Here is a 15,558-nt window from a genome sequence, read left to right on the forward strand (position 1 = left end):
CTTTAAAATACTGCTGTTAGTTTATAAATCACTGAACGGCTTAGCACCACAATACATTAAAGATCTGCTTTTATTGTATCAACCTTCCAGACCTCTCAGGTCTTCTGGTTCTGGTCTGCTCTGCATCCCCAGAACCAGAACCAAACGAGGAGAAGCAGCTTTCAGCATCTATGCACCACAAATTTGGAACAAACTTCCAGAAAACTGTAAAACAGATGAAACACTGACTTCATTTAAATCTCAACTAAAAACCCACCTGTTTAGGATTGTATTTGAAACGTAATCAATTACAAATTTAATGATGGAACTTTACTTAATGTCATGTTTTGATTGTTGATTCTATGTTGAAATTGCACAAAAATCCGTGAGGGACGACGGAGTCCCAGAGCGAAATTCCGTGAAAGAGGTGTACAGAGCCTTTTGCCAGAAGTCTATTAAAATGCTGTCTACATTGTTTTAAACTGTGTGATTGTGAGCATGAGTGGGAATAAAAATAGCAATAGGTATTTTGTTCCATATAACACAGTAGGAGTGTAACAGGTAAACCTTTTATGGATGCAAACTCGACTAAAACCCACCTGTTTAGGATTGTATTTGAAACGTAATCAATTACAAATTTATTGATGGAACCTGACTTAATGTGGTGTTTTGATTGTTGATTCTATCTTGCATTGTGTTTCTGTGTTTGATATGACACTTTGAAATGCCTTGCTGCTGAAATGTGCTATACAAATAAAATTTAGTTGATTTGATTTTAGTGATTGACTGCAGAAAGTTGACGACCTCTTCACACTATGCGTTCAGAATTCGATGACCCCGCTCCGTCGTTTACATGGCCTACCACTTTGTGGCTGAGTTGCTATCGTTCCCAAATACTTCCATCTTTCTATAATACAGCTGACAGTTGACTGTGGAATATTTAGGAGTGAGGAAATTTCACGACAGGTGGCATCCTATCACAGTTCCACGCTGGAATTCACTGAGCTCCTGAGAGCGACCCGTTCTTTCACAAATGTTTGTAAAACAGTCGGCATGCCAAGGTGCTTAATTTTATACACCTGTGGCCATGGAAGTGATTGGGACTCCTGATTCTGATCATTTGATGGGTGAGCAAATACTTTTGGCAATATATAGTGTAGATTTTCTTTGAACCTATATATCTATACTAGATACAGGTTCAATAACTGAAAGGATACCATTCAGCAGTGAGTCATTTTACTGATGATGAAATTAAGCATATTAAAGATGCAGCAAACAACTTAAAAAGAGAACCACAGTTACAATTGGACAGACCAAAAAACCAGCAAAATCAAAGATATGACCTAATATTTAGCTGGAGCAATAACTTGGGATTTTTTTATGCAACACAAGTAAAGTGTAAGAATTGGAGTAGCGTAGTTGAGGATTGTTTTGTAGGGGTGTGCCGATTTATCAACCTGCCAACGTATCGATGCTGATTTCCTTAATTTTGGGAGAACGGTGATCGGCCGATACTTACATGTGAAACTGATCTTATCTCTCTAAGCAAAGGTCTAAAAATCACCCACTGTCCTCTTCTGCTCTGCTGTGGAAAGGTTTGACTAATAGACCGGCCCACTGGGTCATATCTGCACATTTGCAGTTAGCAATAGTCACATCACTGTTGCCAACTCAGTGACTTTCTTGCTATATTTAACAACATTTCAAACAAAAATAATTGGTATTGGCCAAAATCAGAATCAGAATGTCAGGATTTTTAAAGATCGGTAATTGCCGATCAGATAGAAAACCGTAATCTGAGTTTTTATTGAATTTTCTCCTTCTTTGGCACATTCTGTCAATCTCTAAAGTCATTTCTTATCACTGCTAAGCAGATGATGTTCAGTCATACACCTCTTTTCACCCAAATTAAATGTTTAAACTTCATAGTTTAAGGAACTTAGCCTGTTAATGAATGGTAGACGTTGTTCTTCAATCAAATGAAGACAAAACTGATGGAAATAATTATATTTGCACCACCAAAAATGTCTTGGATATAGGAGAATTGTGTCATTCGGGTTTGGCAGAATGCTGGAATAGCTCTGTATTTTCATTCAGAATTTATTCTTTTTCAGACTTTCATTCCAGCGTGATTGTCTTAAAAAATTGCTTTTTTTAAGAATCAATCTGTCTTGTTTTGGATACTGTATAGTTGGACTGATTTTTCTTTTACATGCTCTGACCATCCTCTATGCTTTCTCTAAAGTTTTCAAAGCTCACATTATGCTAACTTGTATTAGCTACTTTTGGCCAGTTTTTGGCAAAACATAACAGGTGATGTTGTGATAAGAATTCAGAGTAAATCTTACAAAATCATATAGGCTTAAAGTCAAAAGCATTTGTATTAATTAAATTAACAAAAAATGCCCATCTTTACAGAAACGTCTGCAAACAATTCTGTGACTAAGAATAACAGTAACTGGAACAGAGTTAAGCATGGTTTTATGATTGTCCACAGGAAAAGAGAAGTTAAGCCCAAATAAAACACACAGTGTATTTTTGCTGCACAGCTTCATTCCACACATCCAACAGTTATATACAAAATAAATCAGTTCATTAGTTTGTGTTGGACATTTCAGTCCAGAGCAGAACAGAGGGGCACACAACACTATCTGGGTGTGTCATGGTGCAAAGACACTTACTGTTCATTTACAACAAAGATGCAGTTGTCTTGTGATGGGATGCCTGACACTGGGTGCTTGCAGGTCACTTTTCTTTCATTGTGGCTGATAAAAAAACAGAGAAATACAAAATTTGAATGTTAGAACATGTTAGGTTAATGACAAAAAAGTTGCAATCTTTCTACAGAACTGGAAGTTAAAACTGAAATCAGAACTAGTTCTGCAACATAAAAGTAGCTTAGCTTCCTACTGACATCGTAAAGCATAATATTACTGCAAACCTTATCATCAACGAGCACACCCATACACACCTGGAGCCATGTGTGACTCTGAATTTAAGCATTATGTTCCTGTTACAATGTTACAGCAGATATCCCGCATCCACAGCTTCCAAAAACCCAGAATATTTAAGTGTCCCAGTCTGAAGAAGCCTGCCTCTGAGAATTCCTCAGCAGCCTGTGCAGGTTAGTGAGGACAACCTCACAACATCCTCCAGCTCTGTCTGCCAATCTGAAAAGCTTCCTGTCCTCCTTTCCCTTTGCTTTTGTCTGGTCTGTTTCAGTCCTGTTCTTGGCTTGTCTCTGTTTTGACTGTGACTGGTGTGGGAGGCAGTGTTTTGTTTTCTTCATGTTTCTCTGTTCTACTTCTATTGGTCAGATGCTGCATCACGAGAAAACTGCTGAGTCTCTCATTCTTTTCACAAACACATGAGGCTTCTTATCAACTCTAGAAAGTTCATAGGCAATGATACAAACAACAGAAAGTTTGACCTGAATGATGTTGGGTCCCTTAGTCTGCAATAGTGATTTTTTATGTTTAAACACTGGGGAACATTGTTGTCCTTGCTTCATGGTTTTTAAAATTTCTCTCCCCTGAACTCGTAATGTGCTTTATTCCAAAAGTTAAAAAAATATATGTGCTCTGGAATTTGAAAACATCCATTGTGTTGGACTTCAAAAATATAGAAATTTTGCTCTCCTGATACTGTATTCTAACTTTGGAATTATTCTTATTCTTGTCAATAGCTAAAACTTCACCACAGATGCCAAATTTTATTTAACTAAAAGTTTACAAATAGCCAAGTAAATTAGCGATTTAGAATTTATCCAGAAAATATATTTTAGGTGTCTTTATCCACAGTGGAACATGTCCTGTGTCCACATGGACTGAAAGGCCCCTCAGCAAGGAAGAAGCCATTACTCCAAAAGAAAAAGCCAGACTGCAGTTTGCAAATGTCACGGATAAAGACCTTCATTTATGGAGACATGTCCTCTGCTCTGATAAAACTAAAGTGAAATTGTTTGACCACAATAACAATTATTACATTTGGAGGAAAAACTGGGACAGTTGTACCATGCTGACTTAAGGTATGCCAGTGGCAGCATCATGTTGTGGGGCTTTTTGGCTGCAGGAGGAGCATTTATAAAACAGATGGCATTATGACAAAAGAACATTAAGTGGACATATTGAAGCAACATCTAAAAACATCAGCCAGGATGTAAAGACTTGGGCACAGATTTACTCTTCCAAATGCACATTAATCCAAAGAGTAAAGCCAGACTAGTTATAAAGTGGCTCAAGGACAACAAAGTCAATGTTTTGGTGTGGCCATCAAAAAACCCTGACCTGAATCCTGTGGAGAAGTTGCAGGTAGACCTGACATGACTCAGGTCCACCAGTGCTGCCAGGAGGAAACAACTGTGAGAAACTTGTGGAAGGAAACCTGAAAGGTTTTACCCAGTCATACAGTTTAAAAGACAGTCATCACTGATGCTGACCAAGATGAATGTAAACTTCTGAATTCAAATAAAGTTACAAAGAAAAAATAAAAAGATTTTTTAGTTTTGTGGCATTTAGACCAGATCTGCTAATGGAAAATGAATCTGGTCGGATGGACCAGGCCGGGACCGGACCGGTTAGAGGTGATGTAGAACTTTAGTACCTACATCATCATTTAAACACAAAAGTGTTGCTGCTCAACATATCCAGTCCTTTAAGATCATAGAGTACTTATCATCTGATGCCTGCTTCCAGTCGTCAGATGGAAGCAGACATCTGTGTACAAAAGACTGTTAATTATTTGTTTTCAGCCGTCTAGTTTAGGTTTTCTTCATCAAAGTATTTTAGATGCAGTATTTTATTTCAGCCACTGGGTGGCTTCATGTTCATATTTGTTACATCTTGTTTATGGATCTGAGTAGAGGCTCAAGGCTGACTTCGTTCATAACCTCTTTCTATTGTGTGCGTCCATTGAATGTAAGTAATACTGTTGTTGATTTAGTTCGGTTTCGTAAATGTCTAAGAGCTGTATTTGTGCTTTGTCCCGTTGAATATTATGGTCGTTTGGTGTATTTTACTTGTATTGTTGAGAGCTAAAAGTTAGCCGTTTAGCATTAAGCTATTAAGCTCGGTTAATTAGTTGCAGCTGTTATTTGTGTTACCATTTCCAATTGAAATGCCTTATTTCTCTTGTATGTTTTATCGTGTGACACTATTATTTGCAGGGTTTATTATTACTATTTATGTATAATTATTATTTACATTCTCATAGTCAGACATTAACACATTTATTCATTTGTGGAAATTAGGTTTATTTGTGAAAGGGTTTACAGACAAATTCTCATAATTTGTATTTGTTTATCTTTATAGGAACCCCCCCCCCCCCTTCACCCCCCCCCACACACACATGCCCTTATATGTATGGCTGAACCTCCAGAGCTAATTAAAAACAAGTAAAGCTCAATTCTGGACTCTGACATTCTCTTCTTTCACTAACTGACCTGAACATATATATCAGCTGTTCTAACCCGACACCCTGGAGTGATTGTTTATCCACAACTGAACCAGCTTCAGCCTTCATTACAATCTGCTTTAAACTAGTTCCTGGGACATGCCAACTTCATGATACCATTGGCCTCCACAGTCTACAAACCTCAATCCAAGAGATCACATTCATCAGAACTGATCATGGATGTTCAGTCAATAAATCTGCAAGATGTGTGTAATGTTATGAAAAGAATAAGGAAAGAAATCTCTCAGGAATGTTTCTTATTACATGAAGAATAAAGGCAGTTCTGAACACTGAAGTAGGTACTAGAAAAATGTACCTAATGAAGTGGCCAGTGAGTATATTTTGTGTGGCTTAATTTCTCTTACTTATCCATCTAGTGAATTTAAAGTTTAAGCTTTTAGAGTCCTCTATTCGATGTGAATGAACTGTGTTCAAAGTTCTAGTCTGATACGAACAAACCTGACTGAAATATTGCAGTAACAACCCTGAACATCACACAGTCCTTCACATTCAACTAAGTCAAGAACATGACCTCAACAAAGAAATGAGTGAAAGACAGAACATGTTTAGTTTTCCACTCTCAAGAACAGACAGTGAAATTTGATGCAATATTTAAAATGCCACAAATAAAGAAGTCTGTGTAAAAATAGAATTTTAAACTCATGTTTCTTCTCCAGCAGGAGCATGAAACAGCAGAGTTTTTCCTCTTACCCAGCATGCCACACATACTTCAAGTTTGCAAATTGAGGACATGAGCAACAGAGTTTGTTGTTGTTACAGTTTTGATGTGACACTTACACACATGGAAGGACACACCTTGGCACTAATCCACACATACACACATTTATATGACTGCACAATCTTTAATGAGTATCGCATTTGATTTCATGTGTGAGAAATGTCAGCTAATATTTAATGTCAGAAGCTAACACTGTATTTTGCTTTAAATGCCACTTAAAAGATGCCCAGTGTTTAAAACCGGGGAGCGGACATGTGTGTGCTCTGCCCTCTTCCCTGTGAAGCTCCTGCCATTCAGCTCCGTTCTCCATTTATCCAGACTGATAACCTTTCAGAAAGGCCACAGAACAGACTATTCTTTTCCTTCCTCTGAATTTTCTTCTCATATTGTTTCATTCTTTATTCTTCCCCTCAACTGACCTTTTTCTTTACAATCTCTCAGCTATAGTTTCAGTTCGGTCTCTCCCCGTCTTTCAGCCACTAAAATCTTCCACCCTCAAGCATAGAGCCATAGTGACCATAGTGGCTCTGTGCTTAGTCTGCTCTATGCAGTAATGTCTGCTCTGTCTCGTAACACAGCTGACTAATTTTTGTTTTAATTTAATCTGTTCTGAGGAAGGGAAAGAAAAACCCTACAAAAGAAATAAAATACAGTCTCCTCCTTATGAAGTCCCATATGCTAAATGTATTGCTAGAAATGTTATAAACTTGTTTTAAACAGGTCATGTTTGTCCCTGTGATTGAAATCATTTCAGAAAGAAGTAAGGCTTTTATTAAACACATTACTGAAGTTCAGCTTTATACAGAAACATTGATGAATCTGTTAGATTTGGAACCTGTTGAGGATCCAAATGTAAATGGGCAAATGCATGATGGAGATAGAGTTACATGAAGGACTTACAGAACACAAGAACCAGGGCAGGAGCAACAGTAGCATCCAGCTACTTATTACAGACGTGATCTATAATAAGAACACTATCTGAGTTCGATCAATACAATGCAGAACTGCTGGAGGAGACCATAAACTGAGGGAAGGGTGAACAATGGACTCAGGAGAAACTGAAAGGAAACACAGAGGATCCAAACCAAAGCTAAGGACTAATACCAACACAAGAGCCCAAACCCAAATGCACAGAACAAAATACAAAAAGAAACTCAAGACAAAGAAATGAATTAATAGATAGCAGCAACACTAAAATGATCCCCACCTATTCATACATTTTTTTGGAACATGACTCCAAATCATTGGTGGAAAATTAAAATATCCCATAATTTGGTTTGTAGAATATTTGAAAGAAAATGTAGTTCAGAAAACTACCTATTAGAGCAACGCTACCTGACACATTCTTTGCTGCTGTTTGCAAAGCAGCCAATCCGGGAATGTCATTAATTTTGTTTGATGCTGGTTGAGACAAGGAAGATGTTAGCTTCTGTAGTTAGTGCCAAGACAATATCCACTGGTCAGAGCCTGGTGAGTGGGGAGTCCATAAAGACCCATATCGTATGATTTACGTAATCTTTAACTCAATTATTTTTAATGGGTATTAAGGCACATTTGGTGTTTTAACTATTAGAGTAGAAATGTATCAACAGATTTAGATGGAGTTTCAGGTATCTGCGTTCCCTAACTTCCAGAGCTCCAATGTAAATACCATCACAAGACAGAACCTCAGCACAGGCAGCTGAGGGTCATGACAGGCTTTGATTCTACTTCCTGATGACCCTGTTGGAACAGCTGGGAAAGAGTGAGGCACATCCTATACTGGATGCTCATGTTCAGCACTGTTCCTAGGTTGTACTGTGTGTACAGATGAGCAATGACATAAAGAGGCCACACAAGCAGTCTGCTTTTCCCTGCATCACTAAACTGAGCCATGCACTAAATGAAGCTGTCCTCAGAGCCGGGCAGTCAGAGAAGTCAAACAAAGGCAGAGAGACCTTCCCCTTCAGTGGACTCTATTGCAGACCACCTACCTGCCATCTGACTATCTTGAGCCCCCTTGCCACCTCCCATCACACCAATCCTCTGCATGTCTTTCTTCACTACATTTAGGAACCTTCTCTTCGGTCTTCCTGTGCACCAGATGCCTGGCAACACCAGATTTCACATCTCTTTCCCTACATGCCTTCTGTTCCTTTTCTGTATGTCCAAACCTTGCGATCCTTGCTTTTCTGTTTGCTCTAACTGAGCTGTCCTCTGTTATAAAGGTGCAGTGAATAAATCTCACTGAGCATTTGTGGGATGTGCAGGGCAAACAGGTCCAATCCATGTTGCTCTCTGCAGGACTTAAAGGATTGGATGCTAACGTCTTAGAGCTACATCCTATAACACACACTGCATGAGTGTTTCGCCCAGTAGTATGTTGACCACCTGCCCAACATACTACTGGGCAGGTGGTCATAATATTATGCCTAACAGTATGCCTGTATATAGCTGAGTAAGATGACATTTTACCACTATTTAATCCAAATGGAACTGTTGCTGGTTTTGGGGATGCAGTGATCAAGCTTCTTCTTGGCTAATATTTTTCTTAGTTTTCTTTCAGGTCTAATCTGCTGACTCAGATATTTACTCGTTCTTTTTTCTAATGATTCTGAGATGTCAAGCAAAAAGTCTAAACTATGTTCAGCAAATGCAGGCTTTCTGTCAGAAGTAGCAGCTTTGAATAAAATGAACATTTCAAACAAAATACTAAATATTGATGTCCCTTTACTCACATGAAAAATAAACATAATAGCATTGTAATTTTAATTTTTGCATATAGAAATTTATTATATAAACAATTTTCAATGTTCTGTGAAAACAGCTTAGAGCATTAATCTCAGAGGAAAATAAAGCTAGTATCATTTGCTCCAGCTGATGAGGGAAACCTGGTTCTGCTTTATAATGAACAACTGGCTCTAAGTAAAGATTCTGTCCACACACTGGAAACCAGGCACAGCAAGAGCAGCAGAGGTCATTTTTTAACGTGCATTTAGGAAATGACACCTTTAAATGAGCTAGATGAAAGCAAACACAAACAGCTCTGAGCTACGCTGGAGCAGCTCTTTGATTCACCTTGTTTTTTCCTGACTGAAAGCCGAGGCAGCAGCTCGGCTCCTTCCTTCCTCATATTCTACCATGCCAGCGATGGAGCTCTCAGCATATGCCACCATGAGAGAATTCACAGTGTCAGTGTTTGCCCAGACTCACAGCCAAAAACACACAATGCCAATAAAGTCCACAGCTGGTTGACTTGACTCACCACAGGAGTAGTGTATGTGGTTAAGGAGGCAGGCAGGCAGGCAGGAGGACGGCTGTCTCTGTCCACTGGCTTTGCTCAGACATCAACGCTTCTTGTGTGAGTGCTGCTTAACAGCCTTCCCTCCCTCGCTTTGCCTCTCCTGGGCTGCCTGCGCCGCTTCTGTTCCACTACTATCAGACAGACGTGTCAACGTAGAGCCGGGACATGGGAGAAAAAAATACCCAACAAGGATGTGAAGGCAGCCAACTGAAGAAAATAGAATGGATAACATTTCCTAAGCTTTATTCGTGCACTGACCACAGTGGGGCAGCACTGTCTCTAAATGGAAACCATGTACTAAGACATACTACATTATCTACAAGATCTATAGAAACTCAACCATACATTTATTTTTAATCGCATTGCAACAGTGTCTTCAATGATCTGCCTAAAAATCAATCCTCCAGCTGCAGCTGATCCAGAAAGCTGCTGGAGTTCTGACTAAAACCAGGAAGATAGAGAACATCACCCAGTTCTACAGTTCTTCACTGAGAGAAGAGACTTTAAAATACTGTTAGTTTATAAATCAGTGAATGGCTTTTCACCACAATACATTAAAGATCTGCTGTTGGAAGGTATCAACCTTCCAGACCTCTCAGGTTCTGCATCCAGAACCAGAACCAAACATGGAGAAGCAGGATTCAGTTTTCATGTTCCTCTAATCAGGAACAAACTTCAAGTAAGCCTAGCAGGCTTATAATACACTTTAATTTATCTATGCTGAAACCATGAAATCAAATTTCACAGCATTTATATTCATAATAAACACGTTACATTTCTATATTTGTGGTTTGTGTTAAAACGTTACCATTTATGGGGCCCGGAAGGTCTAAGGGCCTTAAGCAGCAGTTTAGTTCATGTATGCCTTGGGCCGGCTCTAAATGTGATCAGCATTACAGTTATGGCCAAATGTTTTGAGAATGATTCAAATGTTAATATTTACAAAGTCTACTGCTCCAGTTTTCATAACGGCAATTTGCATGTACTCCAGAATGTTATAAAGAGTGATCAGCGTAACAGCAATTAATTGCAAAGTCAATATTTGCCTAGAAAATGAACTTTATCCCCCAAAACACATTTCAACTTCATTGCAGCCCTGCCTTAAAAGGACCAGCTAACATCGTTTCAGTGATTGCTCCATTAACACAGGTGTGGGTGGTGATGAGGACAGGGCTGGAGATCAATCTGTCATGATTAAGTAAGAATGACACCACTGGACACTTTAAAAAGAGGCTGGTGCTTGGCATCATTGTTTCTCTTCTGTGAACCATGGTTACCTCGAAAGAAACACATGCAGTCATCATTGCACTGCACAAAAATGGCCTAACAGGAAAGAGAATCGCAGCTAGAAAGATTGCACCTCAGTCAACAATCTATCGCATCATCAAGAACTTCAAGGTTCCATTGTTGCCAAAAAGGCTCCAGGGCGCCCAAGAAAGACCAGCAAGCGCCAGGACCGTCTCTTAAAAGTGTTTCAGCTGCGGGATCGGGCTACCAGCAGTGCAGAGCTTGCTCAGGAATGGCAGCAGGCAGGTGTGAGTGCATCTGCACGCACTGTGAGGTGGAGACTCTTGGAGCAAGGCCTGGTCTCAAGGAGGGCAGCAAAGAAACCACTTCTCTCCAGGAAAAACATCAGGGACAGACTGATATTCTGCAAAAGGTACAGGGAGTGGACTGCTGAGGACTGGGGTAAAGTCATTTTCTCTGATGAATCCCCTTTCCAATTGTTTGGGACATCTGGAAAACAGCTTGTTCGGAGAAGACGAGGTGAGCGCTACCACCAGTCTTGTCTCATGCCAACTGTAAAGCATCCTGAAACCATTAATGTGTGGGGTTGCTTCTCAGCCAAGGGAGTCGGCTCTCTCACAGTCTTACCTAAAAACACAGCCATGAATAAAGAATGGTACCAGAATGTCCTCCGAGCCAACTTCTCCCAACCGTCCAAGAGCAGTTTGGTGATGAACAATGCCTTTTCCAGCATGATGGAGCATCTTGCCATAAAGCAAAGGTGATATCTAATTGGCTCAGGGAACAAAACATAGAGATTTTGGGTCCATGGCCTGGAAACTCCCCTGATCTTAATCCCATTGAAAACTTGTGGTCAATCATCAAGAGACGGGTGGACAAACGAAAACCTAGGAATTCTGACAAAATGCAAGCATTGATTGTGCAAGAATGGACTGCTATCAGTCAGGATTTGGTCCAGAAATTGATTGAGAGCATGCCAGGGAGAATTGCAGAGGTCCTGAAGAAGAGGGGTCAACACTGCAAATATTGACTTGCTGCATTAACTCATTCTAACTGTCATTAAAAGCTTTTGTTGCTCATAATATGATTGCAATTGTATTTCTGTATGTAATGACAACATCTGACATTCACACATGAAAACCAGAGGGCAGCAGATCATGTGAAAATATAATATTTGTGTCATTCTCAATACTTTTGGCCATGACTGTACATTGTGTTTTAAGATCCACTAACTGATGGCTTCATTTGGATTTAATAAAAGCGCAAATAATTGATACATATTTTAATTGTATTTTTCGATTTGTTGTGTTTAAGACTCTAGTTGTGGGTTTTTTATGTATTGTCAGTAATCAATCAATCAAATTTTATTTGTATAGCACATTTCAGCAGCAAGGCATTTCAAAATGCTTTACATCATAACAAACACAGAATCACAATGCAATATAGAATCAATCATTAAGTCAAGTTACATCAATAAATTTGTAATTGATTACATTTCAAATACAATTCTAAACTGGTGGGTTTTCAGTTGAGATTTAAAAGAAGTCAGTGTTTCAGCTGTTTTACAGTTTTCTGGAAGTTTGTTCCAAATTCGTGGTGCATAGATGCTGAAAGCTGCTTCTCCTCGTTTGGTTCTGGTTCTGGGGATGCAGAGCAGACCAGAACCGGAAGACCTGAGAGGTCTGGAAGGTTGATACAATAAAAGCAGATCTTTAATGTATTGTGGTGCTAAGCCGTTCAGTGATTTATAAACTAACAACAGTATTTTAAAGTCTATTCTTTGAGCTACAGGGAGCCAGTGGAGGGACTTTAAAACTGGTGTTATGTGCTCTATCTTCCTGGTTTTAGTGAGAACGCCAGCAGCAGCGTTCTGGATCAGCTGCAGCTGTTTGATTAATTTGTTGGACAGACCTGTGAAGACGCTGTTGCAATAATCAATACGACTGAAGATGAACGCATGGATGAGTTTCTCTAGATCTGGCTGAGACATTAGTCCTTTAATCCTGGAAATGTTCTTCAGGTGATAGAAGGCCGACTTTGTAACTGTCTTTATGTGACTCTGGAGGTTCAGGTCAGAGTCCATCACTACTCCCAGGTTTCGGGCCTGATTGCTGGTTTTCAGTTGTAATAACTGAAGCTGTGCATTGACTCTAGATTGTTCCTCTTTAGGTCCAAAAATAATAACTTCAGTTTTGTTTCTGTTCAGCTGGAGAAAGTTTTGGCACATCCACACATTTATCTGTTCTAAGCATCTGTTCAGTGATTGGATGGGCTCTGAGTCACCTGGTGACATCGTAATGTAGAGCTGTGTGTCATCTGCATAGTTATGGTAGCTAATATTATTTCCTGTTATAACCTGAGCTAGTGGGAGCGTATAAATATTGAATAAGAGGGGTCCTAGGATTGAACCTTGGGGTACCCCACATGTGACCTTTGACCTCTTTGATGAAAAGTTTTCAATTGAAACAAAGAAATCCCTGTTCTTTATGTAGGATTCAAACCAGTTAAGCACTGGACCGGAGAGTCCGACCCAACTCTCCAGTCGATTCAGTAATATGTCATGGTCAACAGTGTCAAAAGCTGCACTGAGATCCAACAGAACCAGCACTGTGGTTCTGCCACAGTCCGTATTTATATGGATGTCATTGAACACTTTTACCAGGGCGGTCTCTGTGCTGTGGTGAGCACGAAAACCAGACTGGAAGGAGTCAAAGAGGTTGGTTATCGTTAGGAAGCTATTTAATTGTTTACACACAGCTTTTTCAATAACTTTGCTGATGAATGGGAGGTTGGAGATCGGCCTGTAATTCTGCATTAGTGATTTGTCCAGATTGTTCTTTTTTATAAGTGGTTTGATTACTGCTGTTTTCAGAGCCTGGGGGAAAACGCCTGACGAGAGCAATGAGTTACTATTTGGATCAGATCAGCAGCAATAACAGGCAGGACTTTCTTAAAGAAATGTGTGGGTAAAACATCCAGACAGCAGGAACTGGAGCTTATTTGACTTATAATTTCCTGTAGGGTTTTATAATTAAGTAGTTGAAATTGGGTCATTTTTCCTGTATTTGTTTTCTTTGGGCACAGCATTGGTACTGACTTTATAGTGGATGTACAGATTAATCCTCTGATTTTTTGAATTTTCTCTGAAAAGAAGCTGGAAAACTGGTTGCAGGCAGCAATACATTGGAATTCAGGTGGTAACGTCACAGGAGGGTTTGTGATTCTGTCAACTGTTGCAAATAAAGCCCGAGTAATGTCTTCCAGTAACATAATTACCCAGTAATATTTTTACAATCCTTGTAAACTTAACCTCTTTTTATACAAAAACACCGTGGGCCGCCTCGGTGCCCCGACCACCAAGCTGAACAAGTTTTCTGGGGGAAATCCTGAAACTGCAAAACTGCTTAAATACTGAATTCATTTAATTTAAAGCTAAAACTCCATTTTCTTACAGTTGCCTTGATTAATAATAAGAATAGTTTAATTCTGGTCTGGATTAGAACTTTTCATTCCTTCTCTTTATTCTTCCACTGTATTGTAATGTAGTATTTATTTTTTTTGTTCATTATGTCATGTTTTAATTATGTAAAGCATTCTGAACTGTCCTGATGTTGAATTCCCAAATAAACTTGAATTTGACACATTTTGTCAAAAGACTTGTAACTAGACAGTTGTCATTTCAGAATGGTATTGATGCCCTCCACAAGCAGGCTAAGGAACAAAAGGTTTTTGTTAAAGCTGTATCTAGACAATGGAAAGTCTAGTGGAAGGGAAAAGTAGGTCTGGAAAAAGATGTTCTCCCACACCTGCTATTAACTTTTTACTTTTCCTTAGCATATAAATTACCCCTGGTTCAATTTTTCTATTTCTTTTTCTGTCTGCTCTGTCTTCTGAAACAATCGTGTTGTCCAGTTAGTAATGACAGATGGCCACTTGTACTCAGCCATGTTTTGGTTCTGCTGGAAGTTTCATCCTGTTAAAGATGAGCTTTTCCTCTCCACTCTTGCTACATTCATGCTTGGTATAAGAAATTGTTGTAAAGTCAACAACACGATGCAGCATCCACTCCTGCTGCGATGACTTGCAGCAGTCAATGACTTCATGCAATTTGCTGAAATTCTTAGATAGAAACTTTTTATACTATTTTGAATAATGAGCTCAACTTTATAGACTGTTTGATAGTTATCAAACAGTCAGGTTGAAATGAATGTACTGTATGTGTGACTGAATTGAAATGACTTTTTTGTAAAGCTTTTGAGACAATTGTTATGAATTGGTGCTGTAGGACTATAGCCCACCTCTCTGGCAGAAGGAGGAGAATTAAATACAAATTAAAGAGAAGAATAATAGGAATGATAACCAAAGAGCCCAGAACAACCTCTAAAGAAATTAAAGGTGAGCTCCAAGGTCAAGGTACATCAGTGTCACATTGCACCAGCTGTTGTTGTTTTAGCCAAATATGACTTAATGAGAGTTTACCACAAAGCCCACCACTGCAAGCAAATCCTAAAAGCCAGACTGAAATTTGTCACAGTGTGTAATGACAAGCCACAAAGCTTCCTGGGTAATGTTCTCTGTACAGATGAGACAAAACTGAAACTCTTTGGCAAGGCACATCAGCTCTATGTTCACAGACCAAAAAATGAGGGGAGGCAAGAGAAGAGCAAGGTCCCAACTTTGAAGCATGTAGGCTTGGCTGTGCTTTGGGCTGCATCTGACCCAAAGTTTCTTGAATCTGTGCAAGATACGATGAAATCTCAAAACTATCAATGCATTCTGGAGAGAAATGTGCTGCCTAGGGTCAGAAAGCTTGGTCTCAGTCACAGGCCTTGGGTCTTCCAAAAGGATAATGACCCAA

At 39.3% G+C, this 15,558-nt stretch overlaps 1 protein-coding gene across 9 annotated transcripts in view; it reads right to left on the minus strand.

Moving 5' to 3' along the window:
• The window catches only part of LOC116737092 (pleckstrin homology domain-containing family A member 5), a 158,595-nt gene that overhangs the window by 71,394 nt on the left and 71,643 nt on the right, over positions 1 to 15,558 (minus strand). For 7 of the 9 annotated variants that reach the window (XM_032590066.1, XM_032590072.1, XM_032590068.1 and 4 more), the window contains exon 4: positions 2,661 to 2,744. In XM_032590066.1, the coding sequence (XP_032445957.1) occupies positions 2,661 to 2,744 (84 nt within the window). Of the gene's footprint in view, positions 1 to 2,660; positions 2,745 to 9,226; positions 9,340 to 9,413; positions 9,645 to 15,558 lie in introns of those variants that run through there. The other 2 variants (XM_032590073.1, XM_032590069.1) reach the window with 2 other exon arrangements.

The sequence above is a fragment of the Xiphophorus hellerii genome, chromosome 17 (genome assembly GCF_003331165.1).
Source record: "Xiphophorus hellerii strain 12219 chromosome 17, Xiphophorus_hellerii-4.1, whole genome shotgun sequence".
Lineage (NCBI taxonomy): Eukaryota > Metazoa > Chordata > Actinopteri > Cyprinodontiformes > Poeciliidae > Xiphophorus > Xiphophorus hellerii.